At 42.0% G+C, this 22873-nt stretch overlaps 1 protein-coding gene across 1 annotated transcript; it reads right to left on the bottom strand.

Annotated features, from left to right (window-relative positions):
- Window positions 1-1098: 1098 nt before the first annotated feature.
- On the bottom strand, window positions 1099-10214 carry LOC311001546 (alpha-2Db adrenergic receptor-like; the record flags this gene model as incomplete). Its single annotated transcript, XM_083992630.1, has 2 exons — window positions 1099-2244; window positions 9894-10214. The coding sequence occupies 2 exons, from the start codon at window positions 10212-10214 to the stop codon at window positions 1099-1101; spliced, it is 1467 nt and encodes a 488-aa protein (XP_083848756.1).
- Between the last annotated feature and the right edge of the window lie 12659 nt (window positions 10215-22873).

Here is a 22873-nt window from a genome sequence, read left to right as displayed (position 1 = left end):
CTCTGCTGACGCTCACACTTGTGTCTGTCTTGAGTTTCAACAGATAAAAGCATCACGCCTGACGTCTCTCCACTTTATCGGTTCCTCAATTCAAATCAGCTGACAAGCTTTTGTCACACATGAAACAGTTCTGCAGTCTGCATGAAGGGGCTGATAAAACTAATAATGATGTGCTCAGCTATTCCCAGGTCAGGTCAGGGTTCAGCACTCAGCCCTGTTGTTGTTGTTTTTTTAATACCTTTCCAGTAGAGACATGAGCTTTGAGTCATACAGCCCACAGCACTGGCAGTTATTTCATCCCCAGCTTCAGAGGATAATTATCCATAGTTGTATGAGCCTGAGGTTGATTATATTTATTCAGAGGCTCTGGTGTATCTGGGCTCGCTCCTTCCTTCCCTCTCCCTTTCTTCCTCTTTTGTCCTCTCGCTCTCTGTTTACAGCGGCTCGGCCCATCTGCTAGCTGCACATGAATTTTTAATGCCTTTGCCCCCGAGCTGTGCAGTGTCAACAGAGCAGTGCTACTGCATGAAAAAATGGTAACTTTGGTTCAGCTCACTCTTCTTTTTTTCCTTTACTTGAAGTTAAAGTTTAAACTCTTACAGTAGGTGCTGCTGCTGGTGTCTAATTACCCTGAGGGACAGAAATCCTTTTAAAACTCAATGTATATTTTTCAGAGTTCCCTGTGGAGCTTTTTTTGGTCAATATTTGTGTGGAAAGACACTTGTTACAGTGCACAGACATCTTGGAGCTCCAGGGACACAGTTCACTGCCCCGTGGCCATTTCCCTCTAATTAGCATTCAAGTTCAAGTTGTAATGTTGAACAGTTGCTTCAAGGAAGCAGAGTATGAAACACCTGCCCCCTCTGCATCAGTGTGTCACAATGATCTTCCTCTGGTTTGTTCGCACTAGAGAAGAAAGTGATTATTTAATAAATTAGTGAGGGGTTGAATAATAAATCAATACTCCGGCTGTATGACAAGCCCTTTAATGTCAGAACGACAGCACAGTGGAAAACAGGATTAAAACTGTGTGCACACATTTGAATGTGTGTCTGTGTGTGAGCAGGAGGAGCACACACAAACACATACATTCACATATTATGTTCGTTTGTGAGTCTGGAATATAATCTTCTTGAAGGCCCTCCTGAAGTCTCGGTTAAAAACAGTGTATATGATGGGGTTCAGGCAGCTGTTGCAGTATCCGATCCAGAAGAACAGATTGAAGAGTGAGTCAGGTATCGCGCAGCTCTCTCTGCAGAGGGCTTGGAGACTGTATGTGAAGAAGAATGGGAACCAGCAGAGGACAAAAACCCCCATCACCACCGCCAGAACAAACGTGAAGCGCTTCTCCCTCATTTGAGCCACTTTATTTTTGGACAGGGACATCTGCCGGCTGCGGAGCGGCACGGGGGACGGCAGGAGGCAGTGGTGGGAGAGGTGGTCGGACGATGCCCATGATATGGAGGCACAAGAGGGAGGCGGAGGAGGCTTTAGCCTGCTCATGGTTCCCTCAGCATCCTTCGCCTCCTCTGTCTTCGCCCTCCCACCGGTTCTCCTGGGGAAGCGGAGAGAAGAGGGAAATGAGGAAGATGTTTTCATGTCCGCTTCACAGCTCTTCTCCTCCAAGTCAATATCATCCAGCTCTCCTCTCCTGCTGCTGTTGCTGTCTATGTTGGAGGAGCTGTGTCGGTTGGCAGGGAGTGGGCTGTCCAGCTCATACCGGGATTTACTGCAGCCGGCTCCCTCTCTTTGGCATGTCCTGGCAGTGCCCACAAAGCAGGTCTCCGACTGTGACGGCTGCCGCTCCATCACATTCTTAGCCACGAACACGGTGGAGGCCCGCTGCTTGGCAACACGGTAGATCTTACAGTAAACGAGTATCATGATGACTCCCGGGGCGAAGAAGGACACGAGGCAGGAGGAGAGGATGTACCACGTCTGGTTGTTGAGGAGACACTCCTGCCTCTGTGTGTCGTTCTCGTCATCCCTCTCAAAATCCTCCTCTATCTGAGCCATGAGGAGCGGAGGGGACGAGATGACAATAGATATGAGCCACACAACGCTGATCATCGCTTTAATCCGTTTGGGCGTCCGTTTGCGGTTGTAGCTGACGGCTTTAGTGACCGACCAGTAGCGGTCGAGGCTGATGGCGCAGAGATGGACAATGGAGGATGTGCAAAAGAGGACATCCAGAGCCAGGTAGAAGGAGCACCAGGTGGACCCAAAGTACCAGTAGCCCATGACCTTAGTGGGGAGAAACCAAGTAAGAAACGTTAATGACTGATTCAAGCAGCAGTAACAACCTGTAGACGGAAGACACAAAAGGAAAATGAATTTATTTCATATTTTATTCCATGCAGCTCTAGTCAGTCTGGGAGGCCTTCAGTGCTGCACCTTAAGGATTATTTCACTTCAATTTCACTTCAACAACATCAAATTTGTTTTCCTTACTCGGGTAAACTCGTGCAGCAACTCGTGAGAACTCGGTGCCACAAACAGGACAAATGGCCATTTCTGAACACCTTTAAGTTTATATGAAAACTTAGAGTTACTTTGCCCCTGTGGTTTCACCTCAGCGCTCTTGTCACAACCTTGTCACGGCTAGGGATTGATACTCCTTATCGGTACTCTTATCGACATGTAATTTAGTGTAAAAAATAAAGATGTTACAAGATGTTAAAATGTTTTTATTACCACAAGGGAGGTAACACCAGCAACATCATCAAAAAAAACTGACAGCAGGGAAGTGATCTCAAAACCTGCCTTTTAAACCCTTAGCAAGTCAACAGTTAACATGTGCTGTGCGAGGTATGTCAAACAAATTAGCAGGCAGCACACCATTCATACAGCCTTAAAGGCAACAGTCCATGTAATGCAGCTTCAACGGGACAGAAGCTATGTATTAGTTAGGACTAGGCTTCCTGCAGTGAGAGGGAATAGGATCTCCTTCTATGGTTGCTCTGACTCACAGTTCACGTCAGCTCAGGTGATCTGCAGGTTTTCACGTGACTGCTCCTACGCTGCGCCCTGTGTGTGTCTGTGTCTAACAGCAGACATGAAGCTGCTGGAGCCTCCTCTGTCTCCTACACTGACCTGCTGCTCTACTGGACACTCAACCCTCCACCTCCCACACTAATGAAAGTACTTTGCTGGGTGTCAGGTGCCAGGCTTCAAGCACGTGACGACCCGACACAGGCGAACTGACTCTGGTCTCATGAACCGCTCCACATGTTCACGGCCACTTTAGCTGCCACTTCTAGTCAACTTCCACTCATTTCCTCCCTCTTTTCCCATGTTCACCTTTTCCTTCTTCCCTTTAGCTTTAGCTGCTGCAGCGCAAACAAACTACACTCACGACAGGAGGCGTTGTGTCAGAGGGACTGAATACATCCCTAGTCACAGCTGCAAGAAACTGTAAAAAAAAAAAAAAAATAATAATAATAAAATAAAATAAAATAAAAAATAATAATATAAAAAAAAAAGTCATCAAATTCCTTCACAGCTTCAGCCTGGAGTGAAAATTGAATCAGTTTACAGAAGTAATGTCCAGAAAAGTCCAATATTGCACTTTCTCTGCTGCAGTGCAGTTGCTTGGCTACAAGACACTCGCATTAAGCTGCATTAGCTCCACTGTGGAAGTTCACTTTCAGTTAGTGGATGGGAAGTGGTGAGGTGAGAATCTGCTAAAGTTCAGAAAAAGTCTCTGAGATGGAAATAGAAATAACAGAAACCATTCAGCTGAGGAACTGACTTTCCCTCTGGATAAAGTATCTATCTATCTATCTATCTATCTATCTATCTATCTATCTATCTATCTATCTATCTATCTATCTATCTATCTATCTATCTATCTATCTATCTATCTATCCATCCATCCATCCATCCATCCATCCATCCATCCATCCATCCATCCATCCATCCATCCATCCATCCATCCATCCATCCATCCATCCATCCATCCATCCAAAAACTCCAGATCAGTTGTGGGTTGCCAGTAAAGTAATTAATCGACTTTACTAATTGGATTGTTGTTCAGCAGCCATAATAATCCACATGATCTATAAAACATCCACGGTTTCAGCTTCCTATTCTTCCAAATTCCCATTTTTTGATAAGGGTTATTCTACTGTAATGTGGTTACAGTATTGAGGAACTGTGATATAAACTGAGCTCTGGTGGTCAAACTCTGACTCTAATGTCGTCAATATTTGGCAATAGCAATCTGAATACTGACTCCGGTTCACAGAACCGGCGTTAATTGTTTTCTTAGCAAATGAACGAGTCTGACGTTGTGGTGAAACCCTGCTATCCCTACGTCCATGAATAATAAATAATGTGACAGCCATTACTAGTAGCAGCTACTAGTTTGACTGATCATTTGGTGAAGTTTGATCGAGGTGCAGCAATGGTCAGCAGTGCAGGGATGCAGCTCTGAAAGTCACTGCAGTAAGTGAACCTGGGGGGGAAGTAGGAATTTGTTTTCTCTGCTCTAAGTTGGTCAGAACAATCAATTTGCCCTCATCAAGGTGGGATTATAGTTTTTAGTCTAATATAGTACATCAGGTGGAAAACAGGAAAAACAAATTTAAGGACTCAAAGTAGCAGACTGTGATGTGAATAAGATGGTTTCCTGCAGAGAGGAAGAGAAAGTTAGATAAACCCAAAGTACCTGCTGCCCACCTAAAGCAGAGGAGAGGAAATAACAAGCACGGAAAGTGGTTAATTTCCAGCAGTTTTTGACATTTTAACGTCTGATGAAAAGCAGTGACAAACAAAATAAGAGAGGAAACTCCAGCTAAACATCAACTTCACCAGCCTCTGGGAGATAAACTGTCTGATGTTATTCATAGTCTGTTAGATGAGCTGGGTAAGTGTTCATTTAATATTCTAAAAACACACTTCACAGCAAAAATCTCATGCAATTAAATAGAGTTCTCACCACAACTAGATAACACATCCAAACTCATTCTGGGATTGACACACAGCAAAAAATAATAACATATCAATGTCACAATGTAATTGCAATATACCAAACTGTCTTTTGGTCACACACTTTTGGAATTCGATACCAAGAATTTAACACAAGACATTGTAGCTGAAATACCACAATATTTTAGAAAAAATTGTTTCTTCACAGCTTTTAGCAGCCTTAGAGGAAAATTTTATCTTCGACGAATTTCAGTCAGGATTTCGAAAGTACCACAGCACAGAAACGGCTCTGCTTAAAGTGACCAATGACCTTTTAATGGCATCTGACAGTGGGCTGTGCCCAGTCTTGGTACTTCTAGATCTCAGTGCGGCGTTTGACACAATCGACCACGGGATCCTTTTAAATCGTCTGAGGCACTGGGTAGGAGTTTCAGGTACAGCTTTGAAATGGTTTTATTCATACTTCTCAGATCGTAAGTTCTGTGTCGCAGCAAACAATTACACATCCTCCCTCACCCCACTAAAGTATGGCGTGCCCCAGGGGTCTGTCCTGGGACCAATTCTATTCTCATTATACATGCTCCCCCTGGGGCACATAATACAAAAATATGACGTGTCTTTCCATTTTAATGCTGACGACACTCAGCTGTACCTGCCCGTAAACGCCACTGACCCTGGGAAGTTGAGTGCTTTACTAGATTGTATCACTGCTGTCAAAAACTGGATGTCGCAAAATTTTCTTCAGCTGAACGACAACAAAACCGAGGTTCTCGTTTTTGGCCCCCAGCAGATAACCAAGCAAATAATATCATGATTTTACATGCTTTTATTTCATCACGTCTGGACAGAGGTGGCAAGTAACGAAGTACAAATACTTCGTTACTATAGCCTAGCCTACTTAAGTAGATTTTTCAGGTATCTGTACTTTACTTGAGTATTTATTTTTCTGACGACTTTTTACTTTTACTCCCTACATTTATACGCAAAAATATGTACTTTCTACTCCTTACATTGTAAAAACAGGCTCGTTACTTTTTTTTTTTGACACGACGTAAAAGCACCGGTAAAAGACGTGACGAACTAGAGAGGGAAAGAGGGAGGGGGGGGCGGCGGTAGAGAGAGAACCGAGTTACCAACTTGTACTCAGCGACATGGAGGCAGCTTGCATGGAGGAAGGAAGCGATGGTGGTCGGACCATAGTCGGACTATCCGACGGGGGGGGGGGGGGGGGGTTGAACACTGTACAATCAGCGCATTTACCGTTTACGAGCGGCAAAGCGCAACCTGTCCATGTGCCCGACTGCCCGTGTCTGTGTGTACGTGCGCGCGCGTGTGCGTGTGCGCGCGCGTACGTGTAGCCTACGTGCGGTGCGACCGCACACGAGAGAGACGGCAGGTGGACTGACTGGCAGATGAGAGGTGATGAAACGCTGTTTAAAACATATTATTATTATTTTGTGAGAGTCTGTGGCGGCCCAAACGTTGGGAAACACTGCCTCTGGTCAATTCAATCTTGATTATTCTGTCTGAACTTTTTTTGTTTAACAAAATTATCAAATGATGTAGGTTTCATTAACGGCAAGAATTCATTTTTACTTTTTACTTTTACTTTGAAAGTACATTTCAGAGCCTGTACTTTCTTACTTTTACTTAAGGTAAAGGAGTTGAATCAGTACTTCTACTTTTACCAGAGTATTTTTTTTTACACATGTATCTGTACTTCTACTTAAGTAGGCTACAGAATATGAGTACTTTTGCCACCTCTGCGTCTGGATTAATAGCCTTTTTACCTGTCTTAACCAAAAATCCCTGGACAGGCTTCAGTCAGTGCAGAATTCTGCAGCCAGGCTTTTAACTAGAACCAGGAAACGCGAGCATGTCACGCCTGTTTCAGCCTCCCTGCACTGGCTTCCAGTACATTTTAGAATTGATTTTAAAATGTTATTGATTACTTTTAAAGCATTCAACGGTTTTAGTCCTGCATACATTGCTGACCTTTTATCTCTGCACATTTCTGCCCGCCCTCTGCGATCCTCAAATAAAGGTTTTTTAGCTGTCCCTGGGGCCCGACTGATGACAAAAGGGGAAAAATCATTCTCAGTCCGGGCCCCAAGGCTTTCTGCCAGAGGACATCAGGTCAGCTTCATCAGTAGCTTGTTTTAAATCCCTACTCAAAACTCATTTCTATCGAAAGGCCTTCCCTGATTTTATTTGATGTCACTTAATTTGTCTTTGTTGTCATTTTAATTGTTTTTACTGGAAAGCACTTTGTAACATTTGTTTTGAAAAGTGCTATATAAAAGAAGAAGAAAAAAATTTGTTGTTGGGTTTAGTTATGCTGCCAATTAACATTTAAAATTTTATATGTCACATACCAATGTACAATATTCAGTCAAAGAGCAGTGAAATGAGAATTGGACTACCTGTATTCAAAGTTGCAAACAGGATATATAAATAGAGGACTTTTTTCCATTTTCAATAATATTTATTTTAAAGAATATCAGCTGAAGTCTAAACCTGGAAAATGTTTCTTACAGGCACTGCTGAAGACTTGATTGGTGATGGTGAGTGAACATCCATGTCACTGCTACCAAACAGAGAACAATATAAAACGTGAACATTTAGAAAGCAAATTAGAACTTTTTATTAGGCTACTACTGGCTTGTATTGAGCCACATTTTTGGTAATTCATACTGGAAACAGTTGTTATCAGAAAACACTGAAGGAACATTCAGGTATATTTAACAAATTTTTCATTTTTCAAGCTGTTCCACTCACTTCGGTATATGGTCTACGGTCGAGTGGTTAGAATGCTAGAGATACTTCCTACCAAGTGAGACAGACAGAGTGAAGAAGTTTGATGTTGAACTCAGAACATCTCCTAAACTGTTAAAGGAGACATATTATGCCCCCTTTCCACAAATTAAAATAGTTCCCAGGTGTCGGTCAAAATACCTCAAGAATCACAGCTCTTTTCATCTGCTCAAAACAGCCCTGTTCAGAGCGACTGGTTTCAGTGCCTGTCCCTTTAAATGCAAATGAACCACTGCTTGCCCCTCCCCACCACTTCTACCAGTACCAGGTAGGGGTGGCATTATGCAAATTCGAAAACTAATGACATCATTGAATGACAACTGAGGGAACAGCTCGTAAAACCACATGGATTTCAATCTTGGGAGTCTGGAAATTACAGATTTTCTTTGTCAATTCTCACATTTTGGGGGCCAGAAGTCAAGCAAAACACCCAAATATACGTTAACGAGCCTTAAAAAGTGATATTTTCATAATATGTCCCCTTTAAACAAACAGCTGTATTGGTCTATGCAACAACAGCAAAACTTACAAAAACTTTCACTGAAGGTTCACCAAAATGTTTGAGATTTCTCTGACAGCAGAGGCCTATGCTTCTCCAATTTATTTTAACGTGTATGTGTGTATGTGGATTGATTATTCAGATAGTGTGATCTAATCCAATCATGGGTTATGCTCCTGGACTTGGTATTACAGTAATAAACACTGCACTATCTTGAATCTACTTGCATTGTGTCTCAAGCTAATTGGCCAGGTAGAGCTGGGCAGAGCTGGGCAGAGCTGTCTGCAAACACTGCACGTTGAAGGCTGAAGAAAGTGAAATCTGTCATTCAGTAATAGCAGGAGGAAGCAGAGTTTATTGACTAAGCTTGTCAGGTGGGTTTTATTATTCAGTAAACACCTGTGGTTCAGACAATATTTCAACAAGGAGGGCCATGGCATTTTGTTCAAACATTTATAGCTTGTGGAGGATGAAGCCTACTCACTTACTTTAATGGATTGCCATTAAAATATCAAAATAAAATTTCAGGATGTCCAAGAACACCCTCAGATGTCCGGGCTTTGCAGACAGAGAGCCTCCAGCCTCCACCTCCAGATGTGGTCTGGACAAACTAATTGCAATGCATCCCGTCTGCATTTGCACCTGTATTACAGTTTTTCTCCATTGGTTTGGCTCATTTCTCTAAACAGAAATTGCATTCTCAAAACTCTAAGTGCATCTCTCTCTCAAAACAGTTCACCCATGTGTCAAAACTAAATTTCCTTCTCATACAAATAGTCAGTGCCCCCAAAATGCATTGTCACTAAAAAATGTTTAGATGTTTTGTCACTCTGGCAGAGGAGCATTGAAATATTCCTCATGTCTACTTGTCAGTCTGAGCCCAGTGCTTCATTGACAATAGTTACTGGACAAGTTTTTTTTTTTTGTCTAGCTAACAGAATACAATTATGTATAAAACTGAAAAACTGAAATAAAAAAAGAAACCCAGGATTTTAGGGTAAAAGTAGCCTATAAGGTTTGACATCACACATTGCACTCATACTGTCAAGGAAAGGTAGCCATTTTTATTCACATGTAAAGTAACTTCCATTCATCAGAAAATATATACTGTATACACCTAATATACTGTAATATAAACACATAAACAAAAAGGAAAATTATAGCCTACAGTGCTGTAAATAAATATTTGGTATTCATGGTATTATGTTCTTGACTAATTTTGACAACTGAACAGACTATCGTGCATGTGATGACTTATAGAATGAAATGAGGCTGACATGTTTTGGAGAGAACAACCATTAGACTGAGAATCAACAATCAGTTTAGATTAACAAGATCTATTCACTTGGAAATTGTGCTGACTGCAGGCTACCTGTACTTTATCATTTGCAAAGATGTACGAAGACATTTGCAATTTGATGAAATGATTGAGAAATACAATTCTGTTGTGAACAATTGCCAACTGGTTTGGAAGTTTGTCCATGTTGTTTTGAGAATGTAATTTCTGTTTCGAAAAATGAGCCAAACCAATGGAGAAAAACTGTAACATGTGTTTGTTTTCCCATAAAACAGAGATCCAAGCATCCAGGTACAGGTCACATGTGAATTCCAGCTGAAAACAGAGTAGAGCATAAACAAACAGGTTCCTCACCTCATTAGCCAGGGAGAAGGGGATGACCAGCGTGGCCACCAGGATGTCTGCTGACGCCAGGGACACCAGGAAGAGGTTCTGAGGTGCCCTCAGGGCTCGGCTGGTGAACACTGCTACCACCACCAACACGTTGCCCACCACCGTCCCCAGGATGATCACTGTGACTACCAGCACGATTAACACTGAGGCCACCTGCGAGTGAGGAGGTACAGGAGGGGATCTCGACGAAGAGGAGGAGGTCTGACTGACATTTTCCAGAGAGGAGTTTGTGGGCAAAGAGGCCGGCATCGTGGCCAGAGTGAATACAGCTGAAAAGTCCATCCCGGTTAAATGACTCATGACGTCATGATTCGTCTTGTTTTGATTTTTTCTAACCTCCAGTGGACTCACTGTGGACTGGTTTTATGCTAGCCAAGTACAAATCTGACAAAGGGAATGAGGGAAGAAAAAAAACAGTGTGTGGATAGTGGAGGAATCTGCCAAGAAGAAATATTAAAAGCTGTCTCTTTGAGTCCAAATGGAAAATACATCTAATATCATCCTCATCACTGACAACATACACATTATCTCCCTCTCAAAATACAAATTACACATGCACAGCTTCAATTCTCACTGCCCTCCAGCTATGGTCAATATTTCATATTATCCCCCCAAAACATACTGCTTCATCTGCGGCAACACATTCTGCCTCTGAAAGAAGGATTTGCATGATTTAAAATAAAGTCGTACCTGTTAAAATATCCATTCATAAGCACATCTGACCAAGACCAGAGACTGGCAAACTGTGTTAACGCTACAGGACTGGCCTGTTTACTTCGAATGAGATGCACAAATATAGTAATAATAATAATAATAATTACAATAATAGAAAAGCATGTGGCTACATGCCGTAGTTGGAGGAAGGAAATAAACCCTGTTTTGAATGCATGATGCCCTCATACTGATGCAGCCCGAAAAAGATTAATATGGCAGAAAAAAAGATTAAAAAGTAGAGAAGAAATTACTGAAAAGACTGAATTCGAGGAGCAGATTAAAAGAACGAAAATGAGAAGAAGAGGAGGTGTTGTTGAAAAAAGAAGAAAAATTAAAGAAGAAGAAAAATTAAAGCAGCAAGAAAAAGAAAAACAGAGGTCCTCACTTTCATGCGAGTCGCTGCCGTGCTGAGTGACACTGCTGCTGCTGCCGCTGCTGATTCTCTACTGCTGGAAGAGGAGGAGGCGGAGGAGAGAGAGAGAGAGGCAGACAGCGAGAGAGAGAGAGAGAGAGAGACTAATAGAGAAGAGAGATGAACAGAGAGAGGGAGAGATGTTTAAAGGAGAAGACAAGTGGAATATGAGAGCACATAGAAAAAGCCAGGGAATTAGGGGAAGAGGGAGAAAGAGAGGAGAGGTAGATGAATGAGTGGATATTAGAAAGGAGTGTGGGAGGGAGAGAGAGAGAGAGAGAGAGAGAGAGAGAGATACAGGAATGAGGAGGGCAAGAGATGAAGAGAGGGAGAAGGCAAGACAGTAAAGAAAACAGAAAGGAGTGAAGAGGGGATAAAGAAAGGAGGAACGGCAGTTGAGGTAGAGGAGAGGGGAGAAAAGAATGGATGGAAAAGAACGATAGAGGAACACAAAAGAGGAGGAAGAGAGGGGAAAAGAAAAAGAAGAAAGGGGCAAAAGAGGATAAAGGGAGAAGAATGCGACAGGGGTGAGGATGAGGAAGGAGAGGCTGAGAGCAGGAGATGAAAGACCGTTGAAAAAAGAGGAATGAAGAGGAGAGAAGACAGGGCTAGAAACTGGGCTAGAGGAGATCAAAGGATAAGAAAAGAAATAGGACTTGAGAGGAGTAGAGAGAAGGACAAAAAGAGGGGAGGAGGTAATGAGAGGAAAGGAGAGGGGTAGAAAGGGAGACTGGAAGAGGGGAGGAGAAGAAAAAAGAACAGCAAGGAAACATGAAGGGAGGAGACAAGGATGTAACGGAGGAGGAGTGGGGACTTTAAAAAAGTAAAGGAATCAAAAGGAACTGAAGATGGGAGAGGAGGAGAAATCTGAAAGAAGGATAAATCTATGTCTTTCACAGAGTAGTTTGCTCCACAGGTTTCTGTCCACCGCTGCGTCGGAGTGGTCGTCAATCAATAGTCATTTACTGAGAGACGAGAGCAGAGAGTGAGAGAAACCTTTTATTTTATCGCCCTCTGATGCTCTTAATTTAGCCACCTGGCGCTGAGCGATGACATGTGGGCAGATCCGCCTCAGCCCGCCTGCACTCTGCTTACGTTACGTTCCTCCTTCCTGAATCTGCATGCAGCCCACAGCAGTGAGCGCACGCACGCCGTGACTCTCCCGTGCCTTTTCAGATACACGTCGTATAAGTCAGACATCACAAAACCTGGCATGACACAAAACCCAGGTTGGTACATAATCCCATGCTGCTGCAGCCATGTGGGCTCACCTAACAACAGATCGAGGCACGGTGGATATAAAATATAAAAGTCCACCTCCCCACTGTAGCGACACTGTCACTGTCAGGAGGGATAAACATCAGCATCACGTCTCCTTGGAGCTGTTTATACAACCCATAAAGAGCATTCAGGGCTTTATGATGCAGCTTAACTCTCAGGTCACCAACAATTGTGTTAAGGTTTGTGAGGTGATAATGAAGAAGGGCTCGCTAACAGGATTAAGGTCACAGGCAGGGGCTGAATGAAATTAGTGTTCCTAGAAACCTATTCAAACAAACAAACAAGCCTGAGTGCTGTGATTAGGGCATCATCTCGGTCTGTCTCACTCGCACAGAAGACAAACAGTCATTATACTTTTATGCTACACATTACGTGGAAACACACACAGTATGTGGGGTTCTTGGTACGGAGTAATACTAGGCGCCCGATGAGGCAGTCAGAGAGTTACATGATGCTTCTCGTTGTGTTTCTTTTTAGCTCTGTGTTTGGTCTCCTCCAGCTCCTGAGGGAAATATCTGGCTCTAGAGCTGCTGAATGATCCACATGTTGCTCTCAGAAATGCATTGAATAGTTAGAGAGCAAAATGCTGCTGGTTATTTGTGTTATTAGCTTTTGTCACCTCTATTTACCTTTTTGCATCTCTTTCTCTCTCACTCCAACCAAACCAGTCAAGGTGGACTGAGTCTGGTTCTGTTCAAGGTTTCTGCCTCTTTTTTCCTCACCAATGTTGCATTGTGTGTTTGGTCTTGGCGGGATCTGCAGGTCTCTGTAAATACTATAATGAAGAGAGGGTATACACCTTCTTCCATCGGTGTGTGAATGGGTGAATGCGATGTAAAGCGCTTTGGGTATCGTTACAGGTATAGTAAAACGCTATATAAATACAGACCATTTACCATTTACCATTACCTTCTCTTTTTGTGAAGTGCCTTGATTTAACTTGTGTTGTGAATTGGCACTATGTCAAGAAAATTGAATTGATTGAGTAGCGTGTTTCTGCAGACTGGGAGGCTGCAGTTTCAGAACCATGTTCTTTTTACAACACTACCACTCAACCACTTGGATGACAGAACCACATTTTTTTCCAAGAGGGAAGATGCTCACCAGAATGAAAATGCTGCACCAAGCGCTGCGAGGGCTTCAACTGCCCACTTTGTTGCTCAGCTCACTTCTAAACAACAAAGTTGCCTGCTTACATTAAAAGGATAGTTCACCCAAAATTCAAATTGCACTCATTATCTACTCACCCTCATGTCGACTAAGGGCTGGGAGAAGTTTCAGAGTTATCCATGGCTTCTCTGAGTTACAGGGGGTCTCGGTGTAGCAGTGCATGTCCATATAACGGTTGCAAATGGATACCACTTTTCTTCCTAACAAAAAGACACACCAAAAAACATCCAAATACCTCCATGCTGCTCGTATGTAATGTCCGTCTTGTATTAAAGCCCCGAAATGAAAAAAAAGGCTATATTTCAAGCTTGTTTGTAGCGGAAGCTCCTCTTCCTGGTCCGTCCAAATCTCGCGAGATTTACGGACATTACATACGAGCACTATGGAGGTATTTTGATGTTTTTTGGTGTGTCTTTTTGTTAGGAAGAAAAGTGGTATCCATTTGCAACCGTCATATGGACATGCAGTGCTGCGCGGAGCCCCGCTCTAACTCAGAGAAGGCACGGATAACTCTGAAACTTCTCCCAGTCCTTAGTCGACATGAGGGTGAGTAGATAATGAGTGGAATTTCAATTTTGAGTGAACTATCCCTTTAAAGGGACAACGAGGAGTTTCTATTTGGTTATAAAAAAGTATCACCTTAATGTGGATGAATCTAAGCTACCCACACTTGTTAATGGGCCCATTTTCGATAAATATATCGTTTTGTCTCTATCGTTATTTTGTTATTATTAGTGGTGGTGGAGATGCTGGTCGAGCCGACCAGCGTTTCTTTACTTTCGGCTTTGTGGCGAGTCATGAGAATAACACCTACGAATCGCCGTTTATGGTCGGAACTACGACGGTATGTGATCGTCTTAGAACCTCTGACTTGAATTATTGATGAATGAAAACATGAGTCCGTCTTGCGCCGGTCAAAGAATTTCACGGTGCGCGCGGAGGCTCATAAATGTAGTGTGAAAACGCTTCGCTTTTCCAAAACTCCTCGTTGTCCCTTTAAAGGGATAGTTCACCCAAAATTCAAATTTCACTCATTATCTACTCACCCTCATGTCAACTAAGAGCTGTGAGAATTTTCAGAGTCCTCCGTTCCTTCTCTGAGTTACGGGGGGGTCTGTGCAGCAGTATTTGTCCATATAATGGTTGTGAATGGACACCACGTTTCTTCGTCCAAAAAGACACACCAAAAAACATCCAAATACCTCCATACTGCTCGTCTGTAATGTCCCTCTTGTATTGAAGCCCCGACATGAGAAATTGTTCCTCCGGTCAGTGCAAATCACGTGAGATTTGCACTTACACAGGCAGAGCAGTGAACTGAGACACTGGGAGCTTCCGCTACAAACAAGCTTAAAATATAGACTTATTAAATTTTTTTCGGAACAATTTCTCATGTCGGGGCTTCAATACAAGAGAGACATTACAGACGAGCTGTGTGGAGGTATTTGGATGTTTTTTGGTGTGTCTTTTTGGACGAAGAAACGTGGTGTCCATTCACAACCATTATATGGACAAATACTGCTGCGCAGACCCCCCCGTAACTCAGAGAAGGAACGGAGGACTCTGAAAATTCTCACAGCTATTAGTTGACATGAGGGTGAGTAGATAATGAGTGAAATTTGAATTTTGGGTGAACTATCCCTTTAAGTATTTTCACACACCTCTAAATTCCCCCCAATTAAATATATTTGTTCAAATATTGCTTTTTAATTGTGCATTTTTAGAATACATAACTGCTCTGCTGAACTACAAACATATTTGTTTATACAGTATGTAAAAAGTAACATTCACCAAACTCGGACTCGCCCATCATACCGCCGCCAGATAGACAAACGTGATTAATCGCCCTGCAGAACATGTTTCCACGGCTCCAGAGTCCAGCGGTGGTCCGTTTTACACCACTCCATCCAATACCTGCAAGGCATATGCTAGGCCAGAAGTATCATTTTACTACCCGTCGAATTCCCATGCAGCCAAAAACTTTTTGATGCACCGCACAAAGTCTGCTGAAGTGATCAACAGCAGGGGGGACAGGACATGGGGTCTGATATTGGTGACAGTAAATACAGCCTTCTGCTTGGTGAAAGCACCAATGGAAGTGTCACAAAAAAGCTAGAAGTCATAACTCCTCCTTTTAGTGAAGACAAGCTACATGTGGTGCCCACTCACCTGGGTCCTCTTCAGTTGGCTGAGTGGCTGCTAGATCAATACTCAGATGACAATACACCGATCAGTGGGGACAGAAGAGTGTGACTAGCTGTAAGGTCTTGCCTGGAAAAACTTCTGCCCTGTAAGAGAAACCTATGATTGGTTTTCTGTTTCACAGAAGCATGGAGAGCCGTACTAGACTGCGACACACTGCTTTTCCATAGAGACTGCTGTGCCTACAAACCTGGAGCAGTGGGACAAATTAAAATATCATTTCACTCCCACCATGGTACGTGAACACTGATCCATGGCAGATGTTCTAGGTCCCATATACAGTGACCCACAGAATCTACTGCAGGAAACCTATGGTGGCTCTGAGAGCTCAAATTCAGAAACACCCACTGATTACACTCAAAACACAGAAGGCAAGGCAAGGCGATTTTATCTGTATAGCCCATTTTTACAAACAGCTTGTCTCAAAGGGCTTTACACAGCATCATAACAACATCCTCTGCCCTTAGACCCTCACATCGACTGAAAAACTACCAAGAAAAACCTTAACAGGGAAAAAATTGGAGAAACCTCATAGGCTGAGCAACAGATGAGGGATCCCTCACACAGGACGGGCAGACGTGCAATTCATGTTGTGTGCGGACAAGGAAAACAGTTTACAACATGGAATAAGGAAAAACATGGAAATTGAGTCAGTCAGTTGACTAGAGCTGATGAAGGCAGCTTCTGGTGGGCAGGATGGGTCATATACAGGAACAACAGGGGAGGACTGGATGGCAGACTGGCTCATGAGCAGGGAGTGCAGGCCAGCCAGATGACAACATAAGTGTTTCCATAGGACACTAAAAAGCAATGAACCTGGTTGGGACACATATGTGCACTTATTGTTTAATGCTTTTTACAAGCCACACACCATTGAACAGTGTTGTGTTGTGCTGTGGGGGGCATCGCACAGCTGGCAAAGTTATACCTAAATATTTAGCTACACGAGTTGGAACATGAGCAAACCTGTGATGTTAAATGCCAACAAACATGGCTACCTAGCAACTGTGAGACAGGTGGCACAAATACATATAGCTACAGCCTGTGCATGTACCTCACCTTTTAAAACATCTATAATTAGTAAGGTGCAGTCTGCTGTTGAGGCGTTTGAGGGGGAACAGACGGAGCACCTCAAGCTGCCTGACTGTTTAATGAGGCTTATTAAGTCTGTCTGCTGCAAGGTCATTAACCCAATGGCAAAGCGTGGCATGCTCAAAGAGCTTATAAATGGACACATCAGACTATACGTACATTAGCTATACATCCAAGTTCAAGGCGGCACGGCTGAACCTTTCTCCTGGGGAGGAACGTGTGTGAAGGAGATGTGTCATCATCTGCTGCAGTCATGAGCTACAGACCTTCTCGGATATACCGTCTGATCGTTATTATGAGAGGAGGAAACAACAAAGATTTTGGCGTTCTGGGCTGGGGTGAAGAAACACAGGGTTGAAGCAGGAATAAATCCACAGGAAGACTTCTGACCTCTCTGTCTCTCTTTCCCCCATACTCAAATACTGTGGTGGACACAAATAAGTGTCTTTGAAAAACAAACTCAGGAGTTGTATATGGCCCCTCAGACCTGCAGCTCTATTCTGTATATTAGACATGAATTGATGCTGGCTGGAGAGGCTGGCCATGAGCACAAACTGTCAGATAAGCTGCTGCTGCTCACTTCACTCCCTATTGATTTGAGTCGTATCCTGCAGCAGGTTCTTCCTCTGCTCCCAACATTACAGTATTACAGTGTTGTTAAATTATTTTTTCACTCACTATTTGCTTAGGTGATGTTTGGTGTTTTTCATATCGCTTTTAAACTTTCTGGAACATACAGTAGTGTCATATATAGATAGGCTTTGGTATTATATACCATACGTCTAAACTATTAGCATACATACATATTTATACCGATCATTGTTAATATATACGTAGAGCGATTTCAATGCCAATTTGTGTCAAATAAATTTTACACATATTTTATTTTATATGCACATTTATGTCATATATAGAAACTCAATATGTACATATATTACATTAGCATCTGGCACCGACTGCCACTGGTTAGGAATTTAAGTGTTTGAAAACACTTTATATGTGTCACAGTGAGAGGAGCAAACAGATAAGGGCTGCAATAGGCTGACATGATAACTTCACAATTATGCTAATTGGTGTGAAACATCATCTTGTGACATACAGTAATTGTTCAAGCAGACTTCAGCTACTTTCCATTGGCGTTATTTGGAAGCACAGCATTTCACATTTGTGCTTATTTCTATATTGTAGTGACTTCCACTGAAATATTTTATTTATATAGCCGGTGCATATTCTCATTTTTCCAGGTCATAGTATTTCAAAGGAGGTTAAATCGAAAGCAACTGGACTTAGTTATTCGTCTAGGAAGACGTTTCACCTCTCATCTAAGAGGCTTCATCAGTTCATGTAGGCTACGCATCTGACCAGGCTGGGACTGGTCCAACTATCTGGTGTGGAGACTCACTATTTAACCTCTTGTGTGGGCGTTCACAAGGGTGATGATGTCACTGACACTGACCATCAAAGACAGTAATTTAAACGACTGTCGCTGGCACTTGGAGCACAAAAGGGAACCAGTGACATCACCCTTGTGAACGCCCACACAAGAGGTTAAATAGTGAGTCTCCACACCAGATAGTTGGACCAGTCCCAGCCTGGTCAGATGCGTACATGAACTGATGAAGCCTCTTGGATGAGAGGTGAAACGTCTTCCTAGACAAATAACTAAGTCCAGTTGCTTTCGATTTAACCTCCTTTGAAATTTATCTATATAGTTTATACCTACAGTACTGGTTATATCACTGTCACTTTGCAATATTTGTATATCATGGTCACCTTACATTATGATATTTTTTTTATTTCATGCATACCTGCTGTATTAGTATATTTATATTCATATAGTGTATATATTTATATCATTGTCACTTACTTTGCAATATTTCTATATGAATGGTCACTTTACATCACAATATTCTTATTTCATGCACACCTGCAGTAGTAGTATTTATATACTTATATTTATATCATTGTCACTTACGTTGCAATATTTTTACACCATAGTCACTTTACCTATCAATACTTTTATATCAGGCCACCTTATATCCTTATCCTCAGTACTTATTTTGCACATTGCCTGGTTGAAGGTTGATTTATTTTATTGTTTATTGTGTCTATATTTTCTGTCTGTTGAGTTGTGTTGTGTTTGTGTTTGTGTTTTTAGTTTTTTTTAGCCCTCTCTACTTTCTTTCTTAACTTGGCTGATGTAACAACTAAATTTCCCTGTTGTGGGATGAATAAAGTACATCTAATCTAATCTAATTGACAAGAAAAACATAATATTATCACACTTACAGTGTTTAACTGAATGTGTTAAATGATACAGCTGCTGGCAGATTCACTACTGTGATTTATTAAAAGGTGAATTTGTTGGAGAACAATTGCCTCCTTAAACAGAGATCAGAAGACGCATTCATCTGGAGAGTGATTCTGGCCAACTGATCAACCTTAATTAAAAATCATCTCCCCTATTTCACTTTCCTACAACTCCTGAGGGAAATATCTGACTTTTAGAAGTCAGAAGTTTCACTTTCTTAAGCAGCTTGTGGATAACTTTCTTTGTGCGCTGCTCGGTGCTGAGCAGTAAGAGGTGAGTGAGTTTATCGGAGATCAGAAAACCAAAACAGTGAGCTAAAAGACGCTAAAAAAAACTCTGCAATCGGAGACCGTACATCTCTGTGGCTTCATCAATAAGAATGACTACTTCCAGGTCAGATATATCCTTTTGACTGTTTTAAACATGCCTGTATTTGTCCAGGAATACAGTGAATAAAGTGTACACTTCTGAGTGGGGTACTCATCCTTTTAGAAATCCATGGCCCAAAAAATTTGTGAGGTTGCAATGGGTGGTGGGTGGGCCTACCTGTCCAGCTCAGCTTTGGGGGTGCTAGTCTTGGGTCTCTGTGCGTCCGCCGTGTCCTGTGGATAGAAAGTCCAGAATGAGAAGGCAAAATATATATCACATAATTATTATATTTGCATTGATAATGACAACTGTTGCAAGTCCAATTCCAATTTAAATCTAAGAACATATTCTGATACTGTACATAGCTACATTTTGTGGTTGAACAGATAGGCTACAGGTAATGGCACCTATGGTAACACTTACACTGTTAGAGGGTTTTTTAGTGGAATATATTTTTGGCTTAAGTGGCTAAAATGTGTTTTTGCCGATGTCCCCCTCCACATCGGCGAATCACTTCTGTGCTGCCGCTTCTCTACAAACTGGTGCTGATCTGGATCTACAGCAGGTAAAATACTGACTACGGTTAAGTAACTCACACATCCCCTTGTCAGATAACCTGAGCTATCACTTACCATCTAACAAATATTTAGCTTTGGCTTTCGGAGAACACACTCTACTTATTTTGGGGATTTAGGCTTTAGTTTAGCCAGGAACCTGCTTTTGCTAACATTAGCCTGTGTGTGGGCACTGCCAGCAGCTGTGGTCAAACCAGGCAGCTCCCCAGTGGCACCAACACACTGGATGATGTGCTGAAAGGTTGTAATACAAACCTGTGCCTTAGGTTACCTGGGACATGATAATAATAAAAAAAGGACATGCTGTGGAGGAGTTATCTACAGTGTTTGATTTGTCATGTTGTAGGTTTACGTTCATTGAAAAGAGATAGAATAGATTACTGAGCAGAGCACAGTGATAAGAGAAGACGAAACACCGAATTGCCTTTGTCTCCAGAGTCTCCAACCCAGAGGACTGAGCTGAGAACAGTCAGCTCTAAAGCTGTCAGTGAAGCTCTGGACTTATGTGTCTGGGATTTGTCTTTGCTATAACTTCTGAGAGTATTTATGGCTTTAGAGTTAAATTTCAGTCTGATTTTGATTCACGGTCTGTCAAATTCAGATTTCTGGTATATTATTTTATCAGTTTTTGTCATCTTAAGAAAATAAATTTGAATAAATAAGTGTATAAATATAGTTTGAATATAGCAGCCCAGACTACAGTGAACTGCTGTGGCTGCTGTGATAACTAACTACAGGAAGACAAAGTAAATTCAGTGGTCATGGCTACTATAACATCCTCCACTCTTTTAGTCTCTGGCCTTATATCCACTGGTCTCATTGTTTGCTCTGATATTATTTCACTGAACCTCAGCTTGAGGTGACTGAAGAGTTTAAAAGGTCACAGCAGCCAGATGCAAAACAACTGCAAAGACAGACTGTCAGGGTGCCCAGATGATTTCATTTCATGTCTCTTTCAAAATGAAATATATCTAATGCAACAGACGCCCTAACCTGTACATTTCTTCATTTTATTTCCTCTTTTTGATAATTGTATCATTTTCTTGAGATCTTGAGAAAACTTGGTTTCCAGAGATAATAACATAAGAGATTACTGTCACACAGTAGGTGTCTATATGCTGATCTCGTATCCATGGAGATGGCCAGGGTCTGAATCTTGTCAGTTATGTAGTCACTGACGACATCAGACTCACTATAGCTGTAGCCTCCTTGACGTCTTCTTATAATGCACACTAATGTGTATATTGTCTATATTGTCTTTGTTCGGTCTGTGTCAGGCCTTGATCAGAAAGATAATATGATGTATTGATGAATACTTTCCTGCATTGCTACACTGAATGATGTCTCCTTTAATGAAAAGCCGGTATACACTGTTGTTTTTGTTATCTCCAGATCTCCAAGTAATTATGTTATTATCTCAAGTTTCATTTTCTCCAGATTCTCCATAAAATGATCCTGTTATCTTGGGAAAACGGAGGAAATAAATTATACGAATGTATGGCTCGAAGGGTTTCTGTGACAGACTGACAGAAATTATTTTCTTTCTTTTTTATCGATGCAGAGGCTTACTGAGAGCATTGACAGGTTATTTGCTTTGAGTCACACAAACTGAGTAATAATAATGATTTTAAAATATGAAATATGACAGTAACTTTATCCTCTTTGAGTGAACATGTTACAACTGTCAGCCACAACAGCTGTTTACAAGTCAAGAATGACGAGGTGTGTTTCGTGTCAGGCCTCTGCACCTCTGCAGGTTGGAGTTCAACTGAAGTCAAACAGGTTTTGACTCACATGAGGAAAGTCACGTGGTGATGCATTACAGTGGGAAATCCTCAGTCACTGCGCTGCTAAATCACTCTGAAGCTTTACTAAGCTGCTGCGGAGGTTTAGGAGAACAGCCTGTGTCCTGTGCTCTGTTTGTCGTTATTGTCTTAATTTCCTCTCTATTGTCACAAAGGGATCTTTTTTCACACGATTCATAAAGTTGTTGGTTGTACCCATTGACCGTAGGTTGTACCGTGTGTGGACAGCACCTCCCAACAAATTAAACAGTCTCAACAGCGAGTGGCAGGAGCTGCAAGCGGCTGGGAGTCCTGTGGGACACTGAAGGTATAAACAACATTAGATTGCTCACAGTTTGGCCCACTGAGGCTGCTTCGTTTGCTGTGTGTGACCCCTGTAAAAATAAAAATAAAAAAAAATACTGAAAATACTGAAAGCAAATATTGGCACTAACCATGAACTACAATTCTGCCTTTATATGTGCAGCCGAGGACCTTCATTGAGTATCATTCCTTGATGCTCTCCTCACTAGTTTCTTTTCATCTGTCACAACGTGGCTGTAAAATACACTAAATATATACTATTCAGACATGAAGCACAGTGAAATATCTTTATATTGAGTCTGACTTCAGGTCCAAATCCACCAATCTGATCAAAATCATTTCTTCTTCTTTTTAAAGAGACTATGCTGTGAACATGCAATGTGTCAGTAATCTGACATCAATAACTGATTTTGGTCTCAAATGATAAAAAATGCCACAGGTTCTCACTGTAGTACGCTGACTGGCAGATACATATTTAACCCAAAGACTTGTCATTAATACTGTATCAGTCAGTTGACTTTAATGAAGTGTCTCCACTGTGAAGAAGGACCAGTTCACTCCATCATTACTGCTCATCACAAGGTTCAGAAAACCTCAACACCTCGCTGATGTCAGATCAGTTTGGGCTGAGGTTGATCACTACAGTAAAAAAAGCTCTTCTTCCTTATGAGCACTCACCTTTACTGTACACCACTTCTGATTAAATG

Source organism: Trachurus trachurus (assembly GCF_905171665.1).
Source record: "Trachurus trachurus genome assembly, chromosome: 3".
NCBI classification, from domain to species: domain Eukaryota; kingdom Metazoa; phylum Chordata; class Actinopteri; order Carangiformes; family Carangidae; genus Trachurus; species Trachurus trachurus.
Note: the sequence above shows the minus strand (reverse complement) of the source record. Positions and strands in the feature narration are given on the sequence as shown.